The following is a 24,359-nucleotide window of genomic DNA, read 5'->3' on the forward strand; positions in this document are numbered from 1 at the left end:
TTCTCCTGACGTCATCCGCGACCTCGGAAAAAAACAAACTCCTTCAAAAAATCTACTTCACTTGCGAGGAGAAACCGCCTCTGTAAGGACAATATGTATAATGCTTACCGTTTATTAAAGACAATTATCCTGAAATGCAAAGAATTTAAGTTCCTGGATGGGCGGACAGAAGCGGTTTCTCTTCTCGCAAGTGAAGTAGATTTTTTTAAGGTGGTATTTTCAAAGGCACAAAAGGGGGACGTCACAACAATGTGATTGGTCACTTGCACCGTTGAACCTGGAACAACATTTATTATGATGATGTGGGAACAACACCGACACGAGGATATCAGATCATCCATTAATAAGCACAGCTTAGAGTACCTGGGAGACTAAATAATGCCCCCGAAAACCCAGACAGATGCAATTATTTTGGGATTAGCAGTTCTTTAAAACCAAGGAAATTACTTTTCAGGGTGAAACCTACATGATGTCATTTCCTTTTACATCAAGACTCACACCACTCGTCACGATCTTTACTACGAGATCGTTCGTCAGAAGCCGAACGTGGCCATCTTTAGTGTGCCAGACAAGCTGCAAGTGCTCAGCAGTGTTGATCTGAAGGGGAATGTACAGTCTATTGACCCCAATTCTGCGGGTCTTTGGTTTCTAATTTTACGGCCGGATTTCTCTCAGCTCTGACTGTAATGGATGGGACGACCGTGAGGGAGCAGGGACACCTGGCCGCTGAGCCCTAGTCAGCACCAGTGTCCTGACAGGTCTGATGAATGCAGGCTGATGAGTACACAGTCTTGTCTCTACTACAGCCGGAAGCCTCGCTCCACGGGGCTAAAGCAGGAGGAGTGCATCTCCCTACTATTAGCGATTCGGTGCATCACTCTTATTTTACACATTTAATAACCTCTCAACAAGGTCGTACAGGCAAAGCTAATCTAAAAAAACAACAACAATGCATTAACTAGTCTTTACATGCAAACACAAAAAGATGATGCCTATTACTTCAGTATTATGGCTCCATGATGGATTGGGGACAATGAAAAGGTGGAAAGACAGTAATATAAAGAAAGATTGATTAGATTTTTTTAAATATGCCACAGCAGAAATAAACACAGGAAGACACACTGACTGCAAGCTCTTCGTTAGTAACACAGAAATTAGAAACTAGTGTGCTGCTGCTATCACTGTAGGTGAGACGTCAACATCAAACGGGTTCCTTCTGACAGCGACAGCTCCGAGATAAATCAGCCTACAGTTCGGGAATACCTCTAAACCGCTTCCTGCTGCTCTGCAGTGACCTACTTAGCATGATTTGATTTATCAGAAATGTTGCAGGAATTTCCACAGCTTGAGTAATCAAACAGGATGGAGGTACCTGCTGATGTCTCTCTTAACTAAGGTCTTGACTTATTCTTTTTTTTTTTTTTAAGTGTGTCAGTTTGTCTCTGCTGCACTGGTGCTTTCAACGCAACAGCTAATTCTGGAGTATTGTGACTAATGCTCTGAACCTAAAATACTGCCAGTCAGGAAGAGGTTTCTAGCAAAACACCAAAAATGCAATTGCCTCACTCCCAAGTCTTCCTCAATTTTCAGAGGAACTTTAGATTGGCGCAATCAAACAATGCACCTCCAACAGGAAATGTTATGTAATGTGGACAAAACTGATCTTGGCAAAACAAGGAAGCGATGCTTCCCCATACTGACTGATATTGAAAGGAATGCGGTGCAGGGAGTGTCGGCGTTTGGGAGTGTTTGTGTACAAGTGCATGGTATTTTTTTTGATCCTACAGTACACAGTTTATTTGCAAACAAGCTTAACTACCCACCATTTCATAGCTGACTGTTATCTACTTATATCTGATGGATGAAGAATGACAACAATCCACAGAGCGGCTTGCTCTTTTAGAGGAATCATTCGACATTTTAGAGAATTTCCTCATTTTCGTTTTCTTAGCGAGAGTTAGTGGAGATTTATGTCACTTTGGCGTTTGCACAATAAATATGAGTAAGCGGCATGCTAGCTAGCTTTCACAAAAAACAGGAAAAAGGGGAACCAACTAGTCCGCCTCCGTCCAAAGTTAATCTACCAAAGCTCCCAAATTATCGCTACGCAAAAACATTGCATAACAGCAACAGACTGAGAGCTAAGCTAATAGCTTGGAAGCAAAACGTTTACATTTCCTAAACCAGGAGCGTGCAACATAAGGTCTGAGGCCAGAATTGGTCCAGCAAACACTCCAGTCTCACCCACTGTATAAGGGAGGATATAGATTTTCTTACATTTAACTGTATGTTCATAGGTTTTAAAGCTGTTCTAATGGAAAAGACCCCTCACCCCTACACCAAAATAATTAAGTGATAGACAGCTAAATGATAGAAAGGTTCCTTTTTTTCCCACCATCTACTACTCAATTCAGAAAAGTTGCATTCAGCATTATGAAACTAGCAGGAGCATCAGGCAGGAGTTAGGGCCAGCTTTTGGTGCAGCACTGGTGTCTAAATAGCTTTCCACCAATGCAGAGGGAAGGATTCTGAGTATTTAACCATAGCAGAGGCAGAGTCGCTTTTGTGTGCAGTCCTTCTACAAGCCAACAACATCATCACCTCTGGGCATAGAGACAATCTTAGGTCAAAGACGGACATTTTTAAAGGTTGGTGTGAAACGGAAAGGTAAAAACCACAGCAGAGTTCACCACAAAGAAGGAGAAACTGCACTGGGTGTGACTTCCAGAGAACCACTGTTATTAATGATAACCACAACCGCCAAATGAACCTCATGCAGCGCCTCCACTGCTATTTACTGCAAATGTGCAAGCTACTTGCAGCAAAAACAGTGATGAGACACAAACACACAGTGTCATGAACTATTATGCAGCACTGTATGCACTCTGTGTAATGCATCTTATGCAACAACCAGCATATGCACTGCATGCATCAACAACAAAGGTGACTTGCATGCTTTTACCTGCCTCTGTTTTACACATTTTCTTTGTGCCATTACAGGATTTAATGATTGCTTAACTCAATAACAGAACATTTCACAGAAGCAAGTATCTTGGATTATGTCAGATGGTGAAGAAGTTTGTCAAGCGAACCAACATTTCCGCTCGCATAATGTTGCTAGAGATAAACAAGATCTGGTTAGGTAGCCAGCTGTGACTTTTGTACACTGCATGAATTTGAAAGTGGTTGCATAGTTCTATTACCATCTATAAGATGAATATATTTACTACATAAGTAAATAAGTGACCTCTTTTTTCACAAAGAGGGGGAAAAAAACAACACTTTTACCTGGACAAAGGATTGTAGTACATGTTATGGCAGTGCTTCTCAAAACCATTACTGGATGACCAGGGAAAAAAATATATAAATAAAGTTAAGGCCTCAATCACACAGCCCTGGAGACTGACCCCTTAGCAACTACAGGTTATTAGGGGGGGGGGAGTGCATTCCCTGTCCAGCTGGTGAGGTAAAAAGCTGCACCGTTGGTAGCAGATTACCCATGTCTGCTGTAGTTTGCATGACACGTTTTGCTACCGCTTGTCGGGTAGTTTAGTGGTGTAAGCAGCCCAGTTGGCGTCTGGTATGCCAACTGGTATGGTGACCAAGGCAATGTGCTAGCAACCAAAGCAACCACAGAGAGGGTTTTGGTGCAGGAAAGTAAACCACTTTGCAAGTAATTTCACTCCAAAGACAGCAGCAATCAGTCACAATCAGTCTGATTGTGACACCCCCCCGCCCTGCCCGCAGTGATCAGCGGTTGCCAGATGGTTGACAACTGGTCTCATACAGATACATCAACATCTCCAGCAGCTGGACTGAGAGTGATGAGTTGGAAAAATTACAAACTTAACACAAGTAGTGAGGATTTTGTCACCGTAGCAAGCCTTCTTGGCAAAAATCCTATACTGTTGGATAGCCAGTTTATTTCCCTAGCTCCTTAGCAAGGTAGAGCCATTCGTGCATCACTAGCAGTAAAGCATAATGCTTTTTTTTAACTCCTTAAAAACATCGCTGCAGCACATTCAAGGACAGAGCCTGGTCAGCACTCTCTGTGGGGCTTTTTCAGTAAGTTACAAACACACAACACTAGCAGTCGAGATTACAAGTTCTACAGTTTTAATCATGTTTATGTTAACTGCCGCCATCGGCTGCTCCAAATTTCCAAGTCTGACGGGGTTCAGCTGAAAATTCCGACTTTCAATTTGGAATTGAACCTACCATTGGGGTTAGGGTTAAAGTCAATCAATAATGATGACTTAGACTGCTTAGTAAAATAAATACAATGAGAGAGGAGAACATGGCCCAAAAAAGCAAAAATAGGTAAATAAATAAACTTGATATTTAAGCAGAAAAAACAGGAGAAGCTCAGTGAATAAGCTCTAAATAAAATAATACCAAATTAAAAGCTCAGTATTGGACAGTAAGTGGTTCACTAAGTAAAAACCTTAATAAAATAAACACAGATCTCTCTATTAAAATCTGTACTGCTGCATATAAACTGACATTTTGTGTACACGGGTCCTTATCAGACCTCATAATTAATGAAAAAAAAAGTTCTCATGAACAAAGAAAGGTTTGCTTGGGCTTTCATTTCAGATTTGTCTTTGAATGCCGGCAAACCCATGGAGAGACCCAGCTGGGTTATTCTTCCTGCTTCCAAGCATGTTTTTTTATGAAGTTAAATTATTTGATTATTCTTTTGCTTCCATCCTCGTCCCCCATCTAGCCTCTGGCTGAGCTAATTAATTTCTCAGCGCTCCACAGCTACTTCAATCACTCACGCCTCGTGTCCAATATATACATCCTCAGTTACTGTGCATGCTGTTTACGTCCCATACGGGTCGGCCACCCTCCCACTCCGCTGATGTTGATCACAATGCACAGACATGAATAAAAGACTTTAAAATCTGTGTATGTTCGGATTTACGAGTGTGTGGGTTGAGACAGGGTTGAGTAATAATATCACTTATTGATGTAGCTTGCTCTGACTGCCCTGGAGGGCTTTTGTTTGTGTCAGTGTGTGTGTGTGTGATGTCTCCTACCTCGTTGCCGTACATCATGAGGTGGTGGGTGGTGATAAGAGCTTTGAAGACCACCACCCAGCTGGAGTTGGCTGTGCGCTCAAACAGTGTGTCCGCCAGCTGGGGAATGTTCACGTTCATCTCATTGGTGCAGTGGATCAGATCTGGCCAGGACACAAAAAAAAAAAAAACAACAAAATGAGAGAAGAAGAGAGGCTTACACAAGAGAACAGAACAAAGAGCAGTGATGAGAAGCTTTTAAAGATAACCCTGACCGACACAATGCCAAATTACTTTTCACAGAGAGAGAGAGAAAAAAATGCAGACACACAGCAAGGACCAACAAACAGAGCACGAATTTCATCTGAATTCTTAAGTGAAAGAAGCCTGAAGGACAGGTGCTACCCACAGAACTATTTCTTGTCTTCTTTTGACTCTTACTCTGCTGCACCTTTACCCTCTTCTCTGCTCTCGATATCTTAGCAGAAGCTCACGTGTCATTCATTCACCCAACCTGGAGGAAAACTGAACCTTCGACTGTCAAAATATAATAAAAAAACCAAACTGGCAGATCTCAGAAATAATCTCAAAACAGGTCCTTTACAGTATATAGTGTTACATCACTGCTTTAACTTTCCACCAAAGTCTGGCATTAGATTTTTATAATGAGGCAATTTTTTGTTAGAGTTTAATGTTAATTAAATGTTAACTTTCAGCAAATACTCCAGTAATGTGAACATTATTCATGGAGGTGTGGGATTATCTTTGCAGGTTAAGTCTGTGCAATACTGGCATCATCAGGGTTCAACATAACAAACATGTGTTGGGCAAGTTGACCAACCAGCTGCTGTTTTTTTAAGAAAAAAAAATATGTAAACAGTATTTCCACAGATCTGTTCACCTTTCACGGGTACTGGGTGAAATGAACCATCAGGAATTAATGTATTTTTCTTACACCACAGGGTAGTAGTAAGGGTAGTAATATACTACAGTATTTTCACATTAAAATAAAACAGCATGTTCAGAAAGTTTTAGTGTCAAGAAAAGTGATCTTTTTAGCTGTTTTCATCCACCACACAGACACAGACAGCACAAGGAAATGAAGAAGCAGCTAAAATCAAAGCTGTCTGTGTACAGGTAAACTTCTTAGGTCTCTCAATTTGGCATTTCTCATAACCTTTGCTGCAAGCTGCTGGCAGGCATGATGTCTCTTTCTAGCAGCAAGACATGCGGCGGGCGAGGGGCACAGCATTCACTCCTCCAGCTACACATTTCTTTCTGAAAACCCTCCTAAGAAAATGATCGTATGTTTTAGAGATTAAGTTAGTTTATTATATAAAGTAATTCAAAAGGGTTTTTTTGGGCCAGTGAAAGTCTGATCTACTGGCCCAGTGAGGAAAAGACAAATTCTATGTTGAACAGCTAAGAGGCAGGAGACTGTAAGACTGCCTTAAAGGACCCAGGAAAAAACAGGTGTGTTGGCAGGTATGACTAAATTAGCAAAATCCAAACTGTACAGGGATGATTACGGATGGTTGTGATTTGTGAATATTTAAATAGCTGTTAAATTAATAACTCAAGTTTCAACGATTGTTACATATAAATTTGTACTTGATTTTTGGAAGATGATAATAATAATACGTCTATTAAAAATACAAAAACAGAAGAAAAGCTTTCTATGTAACAGGTGTCTGACCTGGGATGCATGTGTGGCATGAGGAAACTAGATGCTTTTATACAAACAGGAGAAACATCCACACAGATCTAAAAAGCCCTTCAAAAAATAAAATCAAACGAGTCCCAGAGCAAGCTCTGCCAGGGAAAGCTACCACATCAAATGTAGTTTATGTTAATTTATGCCGTTTTAATTTACATTGTTGCCATCTGGAAGTGATTTCTTGTTGTGCACCTCTTAATTTTTGTGACCTGGCATGCTGAGCGTGCACGGACGGGTTGAAGACATGAGTGTATGTTTATGTTTGTCTTTACCAGCATTCCAATGATACCTCAGTACAGGTGCTCAGAGTGCCGTTTCTTAAATTTGTAAATTCTGTAACATATTATTTAATTAGTTCAGTCTATTACTGTTACTGTCTTGGAGCAACTGTAACCCACATAATTTTCCTTAGGGATTAATAAAGTATTCTGATTAAAAGAGGAAACAGCCTACGCAACCACTAATGTGTTAAACATAAACTAGTTTATAATTTTTACACACACACACACACACACACACACACACACACACACACAAAGAGTTACTCCAGGAAGAGAAGAGCACCAACTTTTTCTTGTTTAGCTGCTTCAAACACTTAAAATATGCACATTTTTTTTACCACTTTAGAGAAAACAGGAAACTGACAGACGCCCTAGATTTATTTATTTATTTTTAAACAAAGAATAAATAAAAGGTGCTTATTGAGCTAGGGATGTTTCCCCCATTGCATAAAATCCTCTTTAGCTTTTACTTCATCCCAAGAGATGCCTAATATGATCTGACCAGAACCTAACAGCTTGGCCCCACCTTGCTGTTCCTACCACTTTAAATGGAGATCGATTTGAAGGTCTTCTAGCTTATTACACAGATTCAGTGTCTCCGCTCGCCGCGTGCAACGCCCTCAGCGAGCCTCTCGAGCACAAACATCAATACAGACACACACGGTTAAATTGATCATTCACACCAGATATCAGGGTGTTTTCTGTTTCATTTCTCTGGCGTCCTCAACCACTTTCATTCCTTCGCCTCTCTCTCGCCATCTTTTATTCTTCACCGCAGGACGTTATAAGCTGCCGGCTCGCACACCTGGTAACTACGGAAACAGCTTCTCATTAAACTACTCGAGGACTGTAGCGGGAGAGACTCCCGACGGGGAACTTCATCACCATAATCAGGTGTGCATGCGCACATGCACGAACGCGTGCCTTCATTCAATAAAGAATCATACCTTCACTCACTTAACCCATCATCTCCCTCAAGTACTCACACACACACTTACAGTAACATTCCACAGCAGACTCCCAGTCCCGTATCAATCATTCACTCAACATGCTACCTCTCCCACTTACCCCCCTAACACACACACACACACACACACACACCCACCCACACACCCACCAAGCAGTCTGCTATGCGGTCAATACAAATGAGAGTAGAATAATGTAACACAGCACAGCTGCATTTAGCCAAACAGAACAACATTTAGTGGCTAACAGAATGCAGCTGGACTGAAAACGCTCTCACAGCCAGACTCACCTTGCCTTTCCGTCTCTCTGCAGCCCCCCACCCCACCTCCCACTGCACCGCTGCATGACATTATGACTGGAAACAATATCTCTGAACTGGAAGCGGGCACCGAAAGCGACTGGTGTCTTTGTTAACAAATTAGTCTCCTTGCTGCTCTGTCTTTCTTTATTATTGCTGCTGCTACCTTGTTTCTCTTTTTTTTTCCCCCCCATCTGTCCATCTCGCCTTCTTTTTTAGCAGAGCTCATGTTTTTTCATTAGGTCTGGAGTGGTGTGAGAGAAACAGAGAGAACTAAGAGAAGGACTGATTAGGTCTGTGGGGACGCTCGTGCATGAGTGTGTACGTGTGCGAGTGATAATTTAAAAGAGGGTACATGTGCTGACTTAATCAGCCAGAGCGGAAAGCATTAGATGCCACTGATCCCAGACCGGCGAGAGACAGAGAGAAAAGGGACGGCGAGGCAATTGAGACAAACATATGGCTGAGAAATGAAGATAAAAAAAAAGAGGGGAAGACGAGGTAAAGAGAAGGAGACACGAGCAGATGTGACGAGAGATCAAGAGTCCTACAGAGAGGTATAAAGAGGAAACGGATGAAAAGTGTTGAAGAATAGGGGGACGAGAAGAAGAGATCGATAAATGAAATGAGATTATGAGACGTGAGACATGAGTGTCTCTTCATCCAGACAATTTAGAAGAATCCACACACCGCTCAACAAGCTGCTCGCCTCGCTTTATCTCTGCAGCAGAAACGCAGCTGGGGATGCAATTTTTTCTTCTCCCCCGCAAGCACACCCCGGGGCAATTATTCTGACCGCAAATGGAAAAATACATAAGTTTGAGTCTATCATCCCTCAACGGCAAGGCTAAGACCAACATGTCAGCGTCCTACAAGCAATTACCTGCACAACAGTTTCATAACAAACGTAGCCTGGCTAATTGGCGCCCACACATTACAAGATGAGGACAACAGAGGACTGAAGCAGTCTGTGTACGAGAGCGCATTATACAATGTCAGAAGTCTCATTACAAGTGTACTTTAAAAGCTGGGTCTGTAGAGACTGAAGTGGCCGGTTCTGTGTTAGGTTAGCCAAGTATTGGTTATTCATTATGCTGAGTACTTCAGCGTCCCTTACTCATTTAGACTCACCACAAACGGCATGAAAGATTGACGTAGCCACCCTAAAGTCACCTACTTGCTTTAAAAAAAAAAAAATGGCCTTTTGGTTGCCATGACGTAAGTTCTGTATTGGGGTTTTTTTTTTTTTTGGGTTTTTGAACGAGAGGCTAAAGATCTGCTTTTATCTGACACTAGAGACAAGAAACAGACTTAAGCCGCTTTCACTCATCGTGCATCACTCAGAAACCATCCGTTAGTTACTAGCAGAAAATTTTACCATCCAGTTGCCTAATATAACTATTATCAGTCCATACTTTAATCAACCTTATCATGGGCATTGATCGCTATCATTGTGTGCCTTTTGTACCATCTTCCTCCCCTCACCCCAAACTGGTCACAGCATATGGCTGTCTGGTTCTGCTGAAGGTTTCTTAATGTTAAAAGGGATTTTTTCTGGTTCCCACTTTTAACTCGTTCTTGCTCAAAGGGGGTTGTGCGATTGTCTTCCCTGGATTATTGTCGGATCTTTAGCTGTCGAGCACCTTGAGGTGTTGTGATTTGGTGCTATATAAATACAATTAAATTGAAAATTGAATTTGGATTGGTAGTTGCTTCAATCATTCACTTCAAAGTGACCTCAAAGTCTGTGATGAAATGAACTTCAAAGTTAAGAAAAGTTCATTTCATCACAAACTTTGAGGTCTCTCGTCACTGTGATGAATCTATGATTACACTCCCCAAATCTGAAAGGCAAGCAAAGAGGCTTTGGTTTTAGGCAGGGGTAGGCAACTCCAGGCCTCAAGGACCGGTGTCCTGTAGGCGTCCTTGATCCATCACAGCTGATTTAAAAGGCTAAATTACCTCGTCAACATGTCTTGAAGTTCTCCAGAGGCCTGGTAATGAACTAATATTCTGATTCAGGTGTGTTGACACCTGGGTGATATCTAAAACCTGCAGGACACCGACACTTGAGGCCTGGAGTTCAATATCCCAGGTCTTAGGTCGTTACCATTGGGTAACATCAGAGTGGTCTCTTCAATCTTTCAAATTTTTTTTTAAATTGTTTGCATCAAAAACATAAAAATAAAGCTTTAATCTTTTACTTAAATCATTTAGTCTTATATTTTAGTATAGAGGCAGAGTTTGACCCATACTTGACCTCTGTTTGCCTACCACTCACATCCCAGCAGGCGAGTTTAGCTCCTCAAGAGTCAGACCAGAAACATCAGTGATGCAGTAGCTCAAGGTCTGTCCCAATCCACAGGTTATTTATTTATTCCCTAATTTCCTTCGGGATTAATAAAGTATTCTGATTCTGATATTTCTCATAAAATGGCAAAGGTGTCCTTGACCTTGGTCACGGTTTGGGTGAAGGCTCATTAGGAGATCCCCTTATATAAGTGATTAAATTCCAGCATGAGTTCATCAGTCCTTAAGCAGGTTAAGCAAAACATCACAAGAACTAGGATTTTTTTCACTAAGGCTTAAAATAAAGCTTTGCCCATCAAAAGGCCAAAACAGTTATTTGCCTTAAGTACATGGATATGAATCATACTAGTAAGCCCCCAAAGGGTCCTTCTGAACCTTTCAAGCGAGCTATAATATTTCTCAAATAATTCTATGAAGAAAACAAAAAAAAAAATCCCCAAAAAGACACAAAACAGCCCAAACACAGTGAAAAGGTCCACTTGAGCAGTGGTGAGGCCTGTAAGGACACGTGTCAATCAACACAGCCACACCCCTAACTGCAATAATAAATTATTTACCCTGCTTAGAGTTAATATAAAAAGGGGAACTTAATCATAAGGCATTTTTTGTACCAGCCTGTAAACATGCTTTTCAGTGCTGTAAAAGTTACCATTTTATTACATTAATGAAGAAAGCAGTCATCTGTTGCAGCCCTAATTAACTGACAGGAAGAGGAAGCGACTCTCAGCTCCAAACAATTTGTGTGAGGAATGAATGCCCAGCCTAATTTTGAAGCTGACACACAGAAAAAGAAGGAAGACATCTGTGATAACCTGATGGTAGCTGCACCTCAGACACAAAGTAATAAATAGAAATAAATAGAATTTTTTAAAATCTGACTAAAACACTCTTTATTCTGATAATACAGGATTATAAGGAAAAAAAGACAGACTTATTTTAAGTTGTTGTCCTTTGGGGTTGTCTGCCATCCCCAAAGGACTTTTGTAGCTTTATACTAATTAGTGCGACTAACAAACTCGCACATTTACACATGTGGGAGGAATGAGTGCTGAGTAGATGTGATCTCATCGCCAACAGTGACCTTCTGTGTTCCTCCCTGATCTCACTGAGATCCTTTGTTGCCAGTTGCCTGTTGACCTCTGAGGCCTTTGATTAAACCACACCCGACCGGAGACTTCCTGGTACCGAGGGACCGGCGCGAGGACCTGGAGGAGCCAGGCTCGACATCTGATAGGGGGTGGCGCGTGCTTGTGAGCGATAAACCAACAGAAAGTTATCTATATTCTGTGAGGCACTTGTGTTAGATGTTTTTTCTTTTTCCAGTGAACAGCTTCTTCTGCCTATGTGAGTGTTAAATCAAGCAGGAGGTAGAAGAAGGGCAAGGGAGGGGGAGGAGATAAAGTCTACATCTGGCCCACCTGGCTACCTTCTCTATTCGCTCTCCTCTCATCACTTCATCCACCTTTAAGTCCCCACACATCCAGCTGCTGCACATGGGGGAGAGGCGCACACACACACGTGCGCACAGGCACACAAACTCACATTTCATCTCCTCCTTCATATTGTCTGATCTGCACACAAACTCACATTTCATCTCCTCCTTCATATTGTCTGATCTGCACACAAACTATTACAACAGGTTCACTAATTAACCGCCGGTGCCTGCCTCTCTGGGTGTCACTTTAAGCCTCCTCTTTCACTCCCTCTGCTCTTCATCTTCTTTATTTAATCCATTGCAGCCGCTCCGGGACCAGCTGCCGCTCTATAAGGTGACACAATGGTGGCAGAAAATGGCTAAAGAATCCCAATAATCGACAAGCATCAACTTCAGCCGCTTCTGCAGTTCAAACCACAAAAAAGTCATTATTACTATTGATAAAAACGACCATTGCTATTGACTGTATGGTTGATCTTGTCCCAAAAGGAAAGCACACTCTCTCAGATTTTTATGTTGAGCTAATACTTTTTTGTGAGATAAAAATAAAGCAAAAGAAGGGACAGGAAGAGCAGGTTTAGCAATATTTTCTCCATTTAGGATGCAAATCCGCAATTCTGCCATGAAATACCACAACTCAATCACGCAACTTAGAGATTCAGACCTCGAGGGCCCAGTTTGAAGCTCCATCAACAGCTTGACTTTAAGTTCTTCCCAACTATTAACAAGTCATAAGAGCTTTTTTAATGTTAATTTTAACCATTTACTTTACAACCAGTATTGTTGTTTTATGAGGTTCTTTCCCCCCCAATTCTAAATACAATGAATATCAGAAAGTGCTTTAATTCCACAGTAGTTCACAAGTAAGTTCACAGTTTTACATGGTTGCCAGACATGCTCACAAGAGTATGGAACAAACTTGACTATGGTATAGACATAAGTGGTGAGGACACAGTCAGCACTTGTGAACAGTGTAAGTTCTGTATGTAAAACTATATTCATCCAGGAATTTAAAAAAATACATCAGAAACTGATGTTGGACATTTAGCTGCAAAATGACAAGTACTCAGCAACGTTGCCTTATATAGTAATATAACCCCAATACAAAATACAGTGAGCTGCGCCGAGTTTACCAAGCCAAAGATGCAGACCGATCGCTGCTGTCTGCGTTTATAAATTTGACGGCAGGTGTTTTTGCAGTACCAATCTGTGACAGTTCATCTGTGATTGTTTGGAGACAAGTTGCATCTCACCAGGTGACCTGTGCTTTCCAATCAAAAGCAATCACACCTCTGGGCAATCAGTTTGTTGCTGCAACTACTCGCAATTGGTTGAAGAATGTGAAAATATTTGTTGTAATCATCAGGTAATCATCGACTTTTCCCTAGTTGGACGCAAAGTCCTTGAGTGTGTCAGAGTCGTGTCAGCGGGGGTTCAGAATTCAGTCACAAGCTTCACGTAGGCTTCAAATAATTCCCGCAAGTGCTTAGTGAGCAGTTGAAACGCATTCTGGTAACATCCGACTTGTTCCTACCTTTTAAAAATGCATCTCAAACTTTCAAACTTCTGTGCTGCTATAACTCGATAGCAGGATTAGCATATGTTGATAACGTTCATTTAAAACAAAACGCAATTCCTTCCGTTCAACAGGTCTGGTTCTAAGAAGGTTGGTGCTCCAGTTTTAATTTAGTGTACCTGATCTGTAAAGTTTTATTTGTACAACAATACATTTAATAAAAAATTTTTAAAAAAAAGACTAGTTTAAAAAAAAAAAAAAAAAAAATCTAAATTATATTGTTTCTGCAAAAATAACTAAATCCTGAGAGTGGTGCTGGTATCAGAATCAGAATCAGAATGGGGTTTATTGCCAAATGTTGAGCAGGTTTACAACATTAGGAAATTGCTGCGGTGCTTCAGTACAAACATGGTGTCATAAATAACACTTAAATAGACATGGAAAAAATAAAAGTAGGGATAAGAATTAAAAGTGCTACGTGGAAAGATATGTGCATGAGATATACATGAGATATATACATGAGAGTAAGAATTAAGAGTGCTACGTTGAAAGATATATACATGAGTGCAGGTGGTGATCAGTGCCAAACATGGACAGTCATATGGTTATTGTTCATGTGTCCAACAGCAGAGGGGAAGAAACTGTTCTTATGGCGAGAGGTTCTGGTGCGAATGGACCGGAGCCTCCTGCCTGAGGGGAGCAGGTCAAACAGACTGTGTCCAGGGTGAGAAGGGTCAGCTGAGATCCGAGCTGCACGCCGCAATGTCCTGGAGGTGTACAGTATATTACCATCACTAGCACAGCATGAGAACCCCGGGATGATATCTGGTATTTTGCCATTTCCTGGCCTTTTTAAAGCAAATGCGTCAAACACATTCTACATCCAGCTTCTCGACCCTGTTCTGACATTTTATACGCATCTGTCGAACACGATGGGACATCAGCGCCTTGCTCTGTATGCCTGACACACTCGGTCTCTCCACATTCAAGACCCTTCAGAGACCTCAGAGGGCAGGTCAGGTTCACATAGCTGGAATTCCAGAGGAGGATCTATCTGGACAAATCCACAGAGGAGATTTTAAGCATTTGGCTCCGATTGTTATGAAGAAAAGGCGAGTAAGTTCACACATAGCTATATTAAATTACTTAGATGGGACACATGACTGCCTGTGTAACCAGAAAAAACAATGCCGTGCTACCAGTCTTCATTCCCGGAAGTTGCTACAGCAACTGTTATTTGCTTTACTTAGTTTCTCAATGCCAAAGTATTCTGTAGGCAGAATATCACTCTAAAGTGAACGCTTATTTTTCCATAGTATAAATAGATACACCCACAGTTATAGTGGTGGATAGTAACAACAAACATGGGCATAATTTAAAATAATAAAAAGGTCACTGTATGTCCAATTAAGTCCAAAGCTACAGCTTCACACTGCTCCATATGCAGCTTTCCGTGCGTTTCCTACTCCCGGGTCTAGTTATGCACATCCACCCAGCTTCTTTTATCACAAACTTTAATCCACTTCTCTGCCTACGAGTGCTTTTAAAAATGCTTTTTCGTCATTAAGGCTCGGCTTTCTGAGGAGTCCAAAAATAAAAATAATGAATTGGAGATGAGTTTAATAGTCCACTTCAACGATCTGCTGTTAGAGACACTAGCTCTAATCAGGCTGGAGATGGTCTCTCTGTGAATAGCCAAATTAAAACTCAGAAATGATAAAACAGCTTGCTATTTTGGGTAGAATAGTGGTGTGGAGTTTGGTACCACTGCCTCAGGGCATGAAGTTCCTGGGTTCAAATCCACTGGCCAGCTTTGTGCAGAAACATAGGTTAGGATACAGCACCCCTGCTGAACTGTATATATGGTAATGAAATGGATGAATGGATGGACCTTTACTTTTCTGTCCTGTCATAAGACTTAACAACATTTTGAATTCCTTTATGATGACAACCTCAAGGATCAAGGATTGTATGAGCGGTCGCCAGTAGCTTCCCAATGAAGGTAAAAAACATTTTTCCTTGCTTTTGATGATCTTGTGGGATAATGGGACATCTGGACTATGGAAAAACCTGCCCAACTCTGTCAACTGCATGACAGAGCATCACCTCTTCTGCCATCAGTACAAATTCACTATTTTCTCAAGGACCAGTATATAAGCTGAACCTGAAGGCCTGAGAATTAGCCATGAGGTTCAAGAACTATCCTCCCAACCCCTCAGTTCTAGTCAATCCACAGGGAACTGAGATTACTGAGGTTTAATACCACGGCTAACTAAAAACAGGAGCACTGCCAAAGAGCCGAATGACCTTGCCGGACCTGCGCGGGTACCGAGTAAGAGAAGGACATGCACATTAGCAGAAACCATGCATATGAAAAGCCCGACACTGAAGGCACCGGGAGGAGTGCAGCCCCCAATCTGTTACAGATTAACACTCAGCAGAATCCGCACCTTGTCTGGCATGTACTTGTAATCTCCTTCTCCCCTCTCTGTCTGTCTTTGTGTTAGGGACTGTCGAGAGGTGTTGCCTCAAAAGAAGATTCCCCGTACACCCCTCCCTCCACCTCTCTTCCCTCTCAAATCCCCCCTGATAGGAGGAGGAAAAGGAAAAAAGAGAGGTGTGAAGAATTGTAAGCCTGCTAAATTTGAAAACACATCACTTTCCTTTCCAGATTTATAGTCATACTAAGACAGCATTTTTTAAAACCTCGAAGAAGGCTTTTTGTAAACGCTCTGAAGAGTGGTTCAGCGTGAAAATGTTGTCTTGTACTGTCGACGGAGGAAACAAAGCTTCTCCTTTATCACCAGAGGCTCTCTGTCGCTTTCAATTCTTTCTATGACTGATCACTTTACGGGCAATGTAGCCAATCAAGCAGCAGATGTTACACCATTGATCTGCATTTATGTTTTCGCCGTAAGAGAATAAAACAGTGATGTGACTCAGTGTGCGCGTACAGCAGCACAAAAATTACTGTTCATGGTAGTTATCGGCTTCTGTTTACGAGCATCACGTCCCTTTTTATTCTCGCACAGCTGCGTTAGAGATGCAGAAAATGTCAGGAGACTTCAGTTCGGTTTACACTATGTTAAAATGATATGACGTCTTAAAAATTACTTTAAAATTTGGACAGAGGAGAAATTCTGCCTGATGTTGAAACATATGATACATTTAATGTCCCCAAGATTAAAGAGAACAGGAGCTAAAAACAACCTGACTACATCAATGAATCCTCTTTAAACATGCAGTACAATGGACTTGATGCACTTGTGGGATCGACTGCTGTCGGTATCAACTTGTGAATTCTTTTAAATGTTTAGCTTTCCTCTGTTATCATTAAGAGCAGAGTCCGTGGTGTGCTGCAGCATGTGCGAGAGCCGCCCCCGTCCCTCTCCTCTGTGTGATGTCTCATGCAAATCAGAAACAGAGGCAGCGAGACTAAAGCTTATCAGGTGCTGTATGTCTTATTGCTGTTGAAACAACTTTTTTTAGTGAGCTAAGCAACTCATGAAGACACAAGGGACACGTGACGTCCTAATCCTGCACCTCTATCTACTGGTACAACAAGTATTGCGATGAGTGTGCAACGGTTTGACCGAACAAGAAAACAGTTTGTTTTTTCTTAGGTGTAAAATTCCAAACATTTAGACAACACATCAGACCTCAGTGCTGGATATCTCTGCTCATATGGACTGAGCACTGTGTTAGATGTGTTAGGAACGAACTGCCACATTGTTCGAGGGAAATGAAAAGGATCAAACTACATACAGCTGAATTTAAAAACACTTTGAAAATATTAGTGTTAAGAAAAAATTGATATTAAGGCTAGTCCATTTATCCAAAATTTTACTTGTTTTATGGCAAATTGGTGCTGGGTGGTGAGCATGGGGCCGAGTAGAGGACATCGGGCTCTCTGTCCACCCACGTGAAGTATATTTCTGATTGTTTGGTCAGAGACATTCACACCAGTCTCCTGCTGGTGCTCAACCTGTTCCTCCCTGCACATAGGAGCAGATACTGGTCCTGCTGATGGTTTAAGGACCAGTATCTGCTCTCCTAGAGTCTCCTGGAATCTCCTCTATGCACTTGAGACTGTGCTGGTAGACACTGCAAACCCACCTGCAATAGCACATATTGATGTTCCATCCTGGAAGAGTTGGACTACCTGTGCAATCTCCTTCGAGTCCAAGTATTGCCTCATGCTACCAGTAGTAACACTGACCCCAGCCAAACACAGAACTAGTGAACAAAGAGTCAGAAAGTTTCAAAATGTTCCTTCTGAAAAAAAAAAATTACCTGACAGCACTTTTTACTGAATACAGAAAAATCAGGATCAGGCTGGGATTTGTGAAGATTTAACCAATTCCAGTCGTTATTTTTCCTATTCCCATACATATTTGAAGCTACATGCCAAATGGTTTCTTTCTCCAGCTTCTCAACAGTAAATATTTGCTGTGTGGCTGTGAAGTGAACAACCCAGTGTCTTGAACTGAAGAATTTTTCACTACCGTCTGAGATTTCTGGCCAGATTTTTAAGAGCTGTGTGTTAAATCTCACACCACGGATGTCAAACTGATTTCAGTTAATGGGCCACGTGGGAGCCCAGTTTGATCTAAAGTGTGTTGAGCCCATAAAACGATTTCAAAAAATACCCAATAAATAATCACCTCCAAATTCTTTTCCTTTGCTTTCAGTGTAAGGAAGTAAATTCTGGATGGCTAAGGGTCCCCAGCCTGAGACTTCCCAGGAATATTAAGTGCAGTTTTAACAGTGGATATCAGTTTTCCTACGATCGGCAGTGAATCAAAGAAAGACTCAGACTCACTGACGATATCTTTGCCAGTAAGGAGGACTGACTAGGATTAAAAACCCACAATTTGGACGTCCACTCTCATTAAATGATCTAGTAAATGATCTTACACCGTTCGTGATGCACTCTGGTGCAGATGGATCAGTTTGGAGCCCTCTGGCCTGCAGACCATACGTTTGACACATTGACATTAAAACATGCTTCTAAGTTTTAATGGCGATAGTTTCTGAATACGAAAAATCAACGAGATTCACATCAATACAGGACAAGGTAAAATGGACAAGATGGGGCAGAGGTAGCAAGGCAGAAGAGGAGTAGTGAATTAAGTGAAGGGTAGAAACTAAGACAGAGTGCCACCAGAAGTCTGTCTATTAATAGACTAGCTGTGGTTCTGGAGCTTTAATTCTCCCCTTGAGGTCTTAAATAAGAGCAGTTTCCCCCTCTCCTTTGTGCCCCTGTCACACAGGCACACAGAGAAAGATAGACTGAAAAAGCAACTGAGACAAACTCCCTGCTTTTCTCCAGCTGCACTGTTTTCATGGGGGGGATTCGGGAAATCTTGTCAAGTAAATAGGTTTGAAGTCTCTGTGCATGCACGTCTCTGAGAGAACGTCTGCGCACAACCGTCTGGGGAGGAGGGGGTGTCTGCCGGTTTGTGTCAGGAATAAAGGAGCGATGCCGACAGAGCGAACGACGGCGGGCATGCGGATAGATGTACATGCACACAGGTAGAGCAGGGAAGGAAAACTAAGCAGTTGAACCCAGCCAAAGGCTCCTGAGAGAACAAGGCTAAAAATAACCTGACATCAGAACGGGACGGGAACAGAAGCACTGAATGTTCCCAAACAACACGCACAGGCAGACAAAGCCCGTTTCAAACCATGTGCTACCATTACCTAACACACTAAACCTGTCAGCGTTCAACATGAATGCTACAGTGCTTTGGATTTGTGCAGGCAAAAGGTTTCCCTTGAGCAGGACGCTCAACTCCAACTCACGCATTTAATGCTCCCTAAAAAAAAACACACCAAAAAACGCTAAACCAAACGATCGGGTCTTTTCTTTGCATTGTGAGAATTTCCAGAGGAGAGGTGACGGGTTCCACATAATGAGCAATGTGTGGGTAATACCTTTTTATTCTGCCATTTAGTTGATCTAATAGAAATACTTGTCATACTTAAGGCTGTTGCACACTGAACGAATTGCGAAAAATCAGAACTTGCTGTGCAACCTATATACACACAGCGAAGGCGTTCAGTTTCGCAGAAAATTCATCCTCAAAAAAACGTGTTGTTTAAAAAACACAAAACAAACCATGAAGTTGACATCAAGCCACGATAAGCTGGTCCTGATGTTTCTAAATAAAGAAAAGGTAGAAGCTGAGGCTCTAGGTGCATTTAATTCTCACGAGAAGGCAGCAGGGAGAATGTCATGGCTCGATCGAGGAGTTTAAGCTGTGTCACGGCCACTTTAGTACTATTTCAGGGTGTCAGCACAGCAGTTTGAGCTCTTGTTGGTAGAGTTGAGACCACAACTGAGGAAGTGGAGAAATAATTTCAGAGAGCCGATTGACCCGGAGCAGATTCTAGCTGTGTGTCTGAGGTAAAACAACACTGACATTATTAAACTCCCAGACGAGTCATACTGTTCATGTGGATGTAGAGCTGGAGCTTCTCAGCTGGAGAAACATTTTGTGACTTGGTTGAATTTTTAAGAGATGTTTGGAACCACCCAACATCTTTAAGAAAAAGCACAGCTAAATATCGATGTTTTCATATGTCCAGTGTAAAAGTCATTTATCTCCTCCACTTTTAGCCAATTTGTAGTTCACAGTTTCCTGAAAAATATTTGGGCTCGGTGAGTTGGGTCCATTTTCCACCTTGTATTGGCTTAATAAATAAAGAATCCAATAAAAACAATGATGTTTTAGGGCACGAAACTATGAAAATGTCCCACAGAACAGTTTGTCACTACTCAATATCATACAGAGTTATTTTGTCCATTGTTAATATAAATGTATTGTTTAATCCTTTTGGGTACAGGACATCTACTTGTCCATGTGCTCAGGTAACTTGTTTCCTTTTGTTTTGCAGCTGAATAGTCAAAAAACTGAAGATGAGTTTAATCTGGTTAGTTTCACACCAAGAAAATGAGATGAGGGAGAAAAATGCAAAAGAAAATGAACTACAGGGTGATTTTCCTGCAATAACATGAGGTTGTGAAATACATCCTGCTAATTTAAAGCCAATTAAGGCTTAAATATTTGCCATATAACTTAATCTTAATTTAAATATTACTCTTTATAATATTTAAAAAAAAAGAAAAAGGCTTCTCCTGTGAGCACAATCGGTAATGCAAGCTCCTGTTGACTGTGCTTCAGTATCACTACCTGATTGTGCGAGTTCACTGACTGTGCAGCATGTTTGCGACAGACTCCCTGCTCTCCCGCTTCACATCACGTGCACTCCCCTGTGCTTGGCTCGAAATGGACGTATCCAGACAGCAGTAAGCCGGTTTTCCTGGCTGCTAGTCTAAACTGAGCCTATCTCCGCTCTGCAGCCAGGGAGGGGTTTTCCCACTCTGTTTAGATAGCATTAGACTCACCTCACAATCACTTAAGAAGCAGGCCCCCCTCCCTACTTACCCACCACCAGCTACACCCAGCAGCGGGTCTAATCAGGGCTGGAATCAATGAAAAGCAAATAGCAGGAAATAAACTGGCCTTTCTGTGTCCTTTAATGTCCCCAGTCTTTCTTTTTTTCAATTCTCTGAATACTTTCTTTGATGGGGTTCAGTGGATGGAAACGAGTTGCTCCGTGTGTGTACTCTGTGTAATGAGAATACAGAAGAGTAAAGACCAGACGGGGACGGAGTGACAGGGCGACAAAGAAGGGCACGCCACGCGAGGAATTAAAATTAAACAGCAAATATACTGATCGCTAAACTCAAACTGATTTTTTCTCCCTCCCGCATGAGGAAAAATAAAGTGTATTTAGCCGACGTATTTAGAAACAGTTTCAAAGCTTCAAGCCAGACGTGCTCGCAACCTCTGCGTGCGCCGCAGTCTGTCGTTTTTTCTTCTACAGCAAGCCCACATAGCACTGCCTCTCCACAATAAGACACTTAAGACTGGCTGTTCCTTTACAACTCACTGATTAGCACTTATTGCCTTTCATATTATTTCAACACCTGCTGAGTCACCAGCAGCTCCTGTACACCCTGGGATGCAGCAATATAGAAAAGAGGGAGTGTTGCATTTAAAGTCTCTCCTTCATGCATGGGTCCATAGCTGACCAGGCTATCAAAAAACAGTAGACTACCATTTTGGTTCTTTGAAGCCGACATGACATCAAACCCTCTTATGCGTATCCTCTGACGGAGGGTCCCACTCAGCCCACTGGATTCTCTACAAAGTCCAAAACTGCAGTGAAGACCTCAACTGCTACGAGTTTTTAAACAAGATCCCAGCTTTACCACAGTTTTGAAACTCTATGAATCAAGCAACTTACTGAAATCTCAAAATATTTTCCATACTAATACTACGAAAAGTTCTGAATGAACTTTGCATGGCCGTAGAGTTAAATCCATTAAATTTATCTTGAAGGTGAAACCTCTTTAGTTCTGCCACCTCTTTCAGGCTAAAAGTGTAAAAACAATGGTAAACAGTAACTAATTACATACATGGGCCATCTTAACAGCTTTAGCTGGTGTCTAAAAACCCTCATTAAACACACCCCTCCCTCCCTGAAATTAGTCCTAACAGAGACTCTGATAAGGCCTGAAATAATTCAGGTACTGATGATACAGAGTTCACAACCCAACTCTGTTACAGTCGGAGCAATTTATGCTCCACTTCCTGTTTGGCAAGAGGAAGGTTTGGTAAGATCCTTTGGGTTTTGAGCAGAAGGCAGCAATGCTGCGCTGTTTTGAAGACACCTTATGAATTGGCTAATGATAAAAGCCTCATGCTCTGCAGGTACCTGATGATTTGATTATTTCCCGTTTCTTGAAGCTGTATTATTTGCAGCAGAGCTCCCTCAGCTCTGTTCTGTACAACTTTCCATAATTATTTTTATTTAATTGTTTTGTTATTTCCAAGTTAAAAGGCCTGTTTATGCTAAAATACATCAATTTATATTAGGAAATTATATGTGTATACAGTTAGACCCATAGGTTTACAATGGTAAGATTCTCAGCCTCTGTAAACCACGGTGCATTGGAAATCAATTAAGACTTCAAGCTAACTTAAAGTCTAAAAATTAAGTTAAGGGGTTTATTAAAAGTACTGTATTATTAGTTTGTGGAATTTTAGACATTTTTATACATTAGATGCACATTTTTAGAGGGTTTTAATTTAAAATAAGTGCATTACATCTTAAAATCACACCTGTAAACATATTCCAGCACACATGAGAGAGCACTCAAGGTGACCTGCGAGCTGCTGTCTGATGTGGAGTCATAAAGTTTGAATGAGCACCAACTCGCTGGAGGCGGAAACACAAACCACATAAACCAGAGCTTAATAACTCAGCGCCCACAAGATCTTTGTTTGCCTCCTAAACAAACCTGGAGAAACAACGCTGTTGCCCAGACAAAGCGAGTCAAAGCACTGGTGTAGAGGACTGCTCTAGCGCCACATCAATTTGTCGTGTAAGCGTAACCCAGTATTAAGGTTTGTCTAAAAATGGCTCGACACAACATGATGTAAAAGGACATGTGGGCCGGCAGCTCAGCCAGCCGGCTAAAAAATAAATAAATAACAAAATAATGTGGCATGTTGTATTAAGCTACCATAAACTTAACTGCTACTGAGCAGAAAGGCATGAAAATGGACACAATAACAGGATACGCTGACCAAGAATCTAAAAAGGCATGTAGGATGGGACAAAAGCAGGCAGGGCAGGAGGGGAAGACGGCACGAGCATACAGGCCAAATGGTCATTTTTTGGCGACCATGTACCTTCCACTCTGGCAAGCCGGGGCAACCTTTGGAACTGCTATCATAGGATAAAAGGGAGAAACTTCCAGTCAATGCTCAGGTCAGCTGCCTACAATGGCACAGACTGCACAAGCCTCCAAACATGAGTCAACACATCCATGTGGGCAGACACCCAATAAGGCGCTACGTTGTCAATCTCTGCATCCGTGTGTGGCCACAGAGCAGCTTTAGATTAGCACTGCCGCACTGTTAGAGACAGAACTAAACTCTTCTCTCCAATAAAACGACCCAAGAAAACAGGCAAAAAGAGCTATAAAAAAAATCTAAGTAAATAAATAAATAAAAGTCTTATGTATCCTGGAACAAAATGTTTCAGTGTAATGACGCAACTCCAGCAGCAGCGCTGACCGTCAGAGACTCAGCAAACATTTATTACTGGCACTGTTTGGAGAAACCCCACAGGTTATACCCAAAAATGACTCTTAGGCCCAGAGGAGTGTGTTGCGGGGAGGTTTGTCCAGCAAAATTCATTGTTTAATTTAATTATTAACACAAGCTTAAAGTGGTCAGATGAAAATCTGAAGCAAAATGATTTTAATGCACCACTCAAAGGCTTTGTCTTGAAAGCCCCAGTATGTCACACAGCCACTTCTATTTATGCTTGCCATTAAGGCACTGGAAGCGGCTCCAGTATTCTCCTGAATGATAGGTGTCACCACGCAGACAATACCGCCACGTCAGTGCCGATGTAGAAGGAGACAAAGTCAAAAATAGAAGAAAAGACTTTGCCGAGTGCTTTCCCCCCCCCTTCCATAAGGTCTCATGTTTTCAAATTATTGTTTAATCTGTGAATCTCTGAGCTTCTGTACTAAAATATCATTACAAACTATAGAAAGACAGGGTATTAGATGTTGCTGGAAAGTAATTTATCCAAAAAAAAGCATGGCAATTTTAAGGTGCATCATAAGGGCTTCTTGACACCTCTTCTTGTCTAGGACAGGTCTTCATCACGTTTGCACTGAACCTGAAGATAATCAGACATAATATTTTTATCTCCTTACTTTTATTT

The 24,359-nt window shown here is 41.6% G+C and overlaps 1 protein-coding gene across 1 annotated transcript in view; it reads right to left on the bottom strand.

Moving 5' to 3' along the window:
- The window catches only part of si:ch211-200p22.4 (phosphatidylinositol-binding clathrin assembly protein), a gene marked incomplete in the record, with an annotated part of 103,543 nt that overhangs the window by 69,603 nt on the left and 9,581 nt on the right, over positions 1 to 24,359 (bottom strand). The window contains 1 exon segment of the mRNA XM_042228350.1: positions 5,043 to 5,185. Within this exon segment, the coding sequence (XP_042084284.1) occupies positions 5,043 to 5,185 (143 nt within the window).

This window comes from Haplochromis burtoni, unplaced genomic scaffold (genome assembly GCF_018398535.1).
Source record: "Haplochromis burtoni strain Fernald_Lab_line unplaced genomic scaffold, NCSU_Asbu1 Contig_319, whole genome shotgun sequence".
NCBI classification, from domain to species: Eukaryota; Metazoa; Chordata; class Actinopteri; order Cichliformes; family Cichlidae; genus Haplochromis; species Haplochromis burtoni.